General features: G+C 45.2%; 1 protein-coding gene across 1 annotated transcript; it reads left to right on the forward strand.

Annotated features, from left to right (window-relative positions):
* The first annotated feature begins 1,506 nt into the window (after nt 1-1,506).
* LOC148900905 (ribonuclease P protein subunit p25-like) lies at nt 1,507-3,652 on the forward strand. Its single transcript, XM_088991341.1, has 2 exons — nt 1,507-1,756; nt 2,075-3,652. The coding sequence occupies exon 2, from the start codon at nt 2,163-2,165 to the stop codon at nt 2,985-2,987; it is 825 nt and encodes a 274-aa protein (XP_088847467.1). The 5' UTR covers nt 1,507-1,756; nt 2,075-2,162; the 3' UTR covers nt 2,988-3,652.

Here is a 3,652-nt window from a genome sequence, read left to right on the forward strand (position 1 = left end):
AGGGCAGAGGTGCATGGTTTGATTCCCGCTCCGGCCTCCCTGTGTGGAGTTTGGATGTTCTCCCCATGAATGCGTGGTTTATTTCCAGATACGCCAGTTTCCTTCCACATTCCAAAAACATGCATGGCAGGTTGACACTGTAAATTGTCACTTCGTGTGAGTGTCAACTCGGATGGTTGTTCGTCTATGTGTGCACTCTAATTTGCGATTGACCGGTTCTGGGTGTCCCCCGCCTACTACCCAAAGACAGCTAGAATAGGCCCCCCCTTTTTAAGGATAAACCGGATTGGAAAATGAATTGATGGATGGAATAGCAATGAGAACAAAATCTTCAGTCTGTTGGAGTTGTCTTGATGGTGATCTGTGGGTTACATTGGAGAAATGTGAAGGTGACAAGGTGAAAGCGCTCTGACGAAGGGCAAGGTCTTCCCTAATTAGCATAAATCATACACAACACAGGCCTGTATATTAACTTCACACATAGCTGTCTTGGCACCACTGTTTACTGGGAGATATATTGAGTCAAAGGCTAGTTAGGACTCGTCGGTCTCTCTTTTGGCCTTATAGTTTCAGCCTCAGTGGGCTGTCCTCACGCATTCTCCCGTTTGTCACTCACATGGAGAAAAAAACAAATCCACCTGTCCACTGAGCTGATTAGGTGGACGCCACAACTGTCTGGGCCTGTCTGGGGCGCAATAAGCGAGTCAGGCAGCGCCACCCACTGGTGATGGAAAGCCCATTAAGGCTTCTGTACACCTGTCAAGACTGAAAGACTGTCACTGTAGTGATGCTCTGAGAAAGGAAATACTCCCTGATGTGTGCTTAATGACTATTAGATCATTCAAGCAAACCCTCCATTCCTTTTGTGTGCTTGACAGATATCTAACCAAAATTAGTATAGGTGGTAAAAGTACTCACATTCTTTTGAAGTACATACAATTATAGCTTGGTGTGTAAAACAAACCTAAAGTAAAAGTAGCAATCTGATTCAACTCATTTACTTTGCATTCAATGGCTGACCTGAGGACAATGGAAGCAAAAATCATACAATATGACGTTCTTCAATATTGGGATATTTTAAACAATAGAAATGACTAAACAGAAGATTTGAAAAAAAAATGCACTACAAAAAGACTGCCAGAACAACTAATAGCGATAAATATAACTATAAAAGTATGACCAAGAGGTAAGAAGAGAGTTGGCACGGGTCAGCATTAACAGTGCTAGCATCATACCAAAAAGTTTGTCAGTGTTGTGAATGGATGTCTGTACGAGTTGGAAAAAAGAACAAATTGAATGTCCTCTAAAGAGATTGACAAAGTTGTTGGAGAAATGAGTTAAAGGGACACAGCAAGCTGATGCAGCACAGGAGGGGATTTTCTTTTGCATAGAAGCTAAAATAGTCTGTGCCTTTAAGAGGACACCCCCTCAACCCTCAACCACTCTCTATCATGCCCCCCTCCCCACCCTCAACGAGCCACACAGACACTCCTCCTGTGAGCATTGCCGAGGCAGCTTCTGTCCCTCATGTCTCTTTGTGGGGAGAAGAAACATACTTCCAGCAGCATCACTGGAGAAAAGACAGCGCTCCGGGAGAGGAACGCTCCGGGGAACTCCGCGCAACTCCTGTGACTTGACTTGTGCCAGAGTAGGAATGGGCAAAAGTGCAAAATTAGCTGGCGGAACTTATGAGCAGGACTGAAACGAGAGGTCACTTCTGAGTTGAGACCGACACCGGAATGGACTGGACTCAAAGGTCAAATCTCCTTTAAGTTACTTTGAAGTACTTCTTATATTCAGATGCTCCTGCGAAAAAACTGAACTGAAACGAACTATACAACCTTTTTCATTATCGTTATCTGTCCCTGAAGCGCTTTCCAAATGCTATGAAATGAAGAGTCTCTTTAAAGAACATCTTGAATGGTCCCGACAGAGCTTTTGATTCACAAGCTGGGCATTAATCTTAATTCTGCAGCCCTTTCGGAGAGTCTGCATTAAAGACTGAGTTGATATTGCTCTTAGGGGAGAAGAGGGTAATGTTTCTTTGATGAAGTCTGTTTGTAAAACTTTACAGCTGTCATTTGGAGGAAGAGTGCAGCGGTGTGCCATGATGGAAAAGCAAACATCTGAACTCTAAGTGAGGCTTTTTGAGGACAGGTACCATGTTCACAGCGGATGGCGTGGTCAATGGTCACTTCCTGAGCGGAGGCCAGTTCAAACCTCATCAAGGACTGGAAGTAAATGCGTCAATTCAACTGGAGAATGGGCAACACTTTGGGACCTTTCCTCCATGCCAGGGTCAGACTTACACAAATAACATCTTACCCAAAGTGGAGAACAATATTTTTACAACCAAGTTCGAACCGACATCACAACCGGTGCCTCCCGCTGCGCTCAAACTGGGACAGGACGGCTTCAAAAAGGTGTGCAGATCGGAGGAGCACAGTCCGTGTCCCTTCCCCGGACTCGCCTCGGGAGTACTGGAGATGCGGGTTAAGGAAGGAAGTAAGATCCGTAACTTGATGGGCTTCGCCATGGCCCGGATGCAAGGCGAGAACGGACTTTGCGTGGGCGGAGAGGGTGGACTCAGACAGGTGGTCTTCTCCGGGTCAGGTCGCGCCGTCACGAAGACCATCACATGCGCTGAGATCATGAAGCGCAAAGTGGGCTCGCTGCACCAGCTGACCAAATTGCAGTATAAAGTGGTGAAGGAGTTGTGGGAGAACACCGAGGGGGGCACGTCAGAGATGACCGTGCACAGGACAGTACCCTCCATTAGCATCCTGCTCTCGAAAGACCCACTAGATCCTCAGGAGCCGGGCTATCAACCCCCGGAGACCATCGGCGCACTGTGGCAGGACGGAGAAGGACATTCTACGCCGTCCACAGTCAAGAGACCTCCAGAGCATTCACTGATGAGCAGTTTTCCCCACTGTAAGCGTATGTGCTCAGGCGAGGGGGTCTCCGTGAGCCCCTTTCTTCACTGAGTGCAAGTCAAACAACCGCGTTCAATTGGCACTGCCCTCAACCTGAGCACAACACTGAGACAATCAGAACAGTCACTGGGACAGAACAACACTTTTTAACAATTGTGGCCCAACTGGGACATTAGGAGGCTGCCTTCTGTATATATGGCCGTAAGCATTAACAATATGCTTGAAAACCTTAAACCCCATTATTTAACTGAAAACAAGCCATGAATTGCTAAGACGAGTCCGGTGTTCTTGTTTGTTTGTTTAGTGCTAAAATTACAAAGGAGGGACAGATGGAAACAAATTACACATGCAAATCATGACATCTTCAGTGTAACATGTTTTCTCTCTCCGCCGATTTTTTTTTAGGGGTTGCGGTGTTGAATGTTAAAATTACAAAACAATTTTCATTAAAAAAACATGTTTGATTCCATATTTATTTAAAAAATATTGGTGGATTTATTTCTTCACATATTTAGGTATTTATTTATATATGCATCTATTTATTTATTTTCTGACTTCATTTTGGACTATTAGCGATGTGTTCAATTTGCCCACAAATGTTTTTTTTACAGTGTGTGTGTGCGTGCGTGTGTGTGTGTGTGTGTGTGTGTGTGTGTGTGTGTGTGTGTGTGTGTGTGTGTGTGTGTGTGTGTGTGTGTGTGTGTTTGTGTTTGGTA

This window comes from Hippocampus bargibanti, linkage group LG03, assembly GCF_051943395.1.
Source record: "Hippocampus bargibanti isolate YZ-2025 linkage group LG03, ASM5194339v1, whole genome shotgun sequence".
Taxonomy (NCBI): Eukaryota; Metazoa; Chordata; class Actinopteri; order Syngnathiformes; family Syngnathidae; genus Hippocampus; species Hippocampus bargibanti.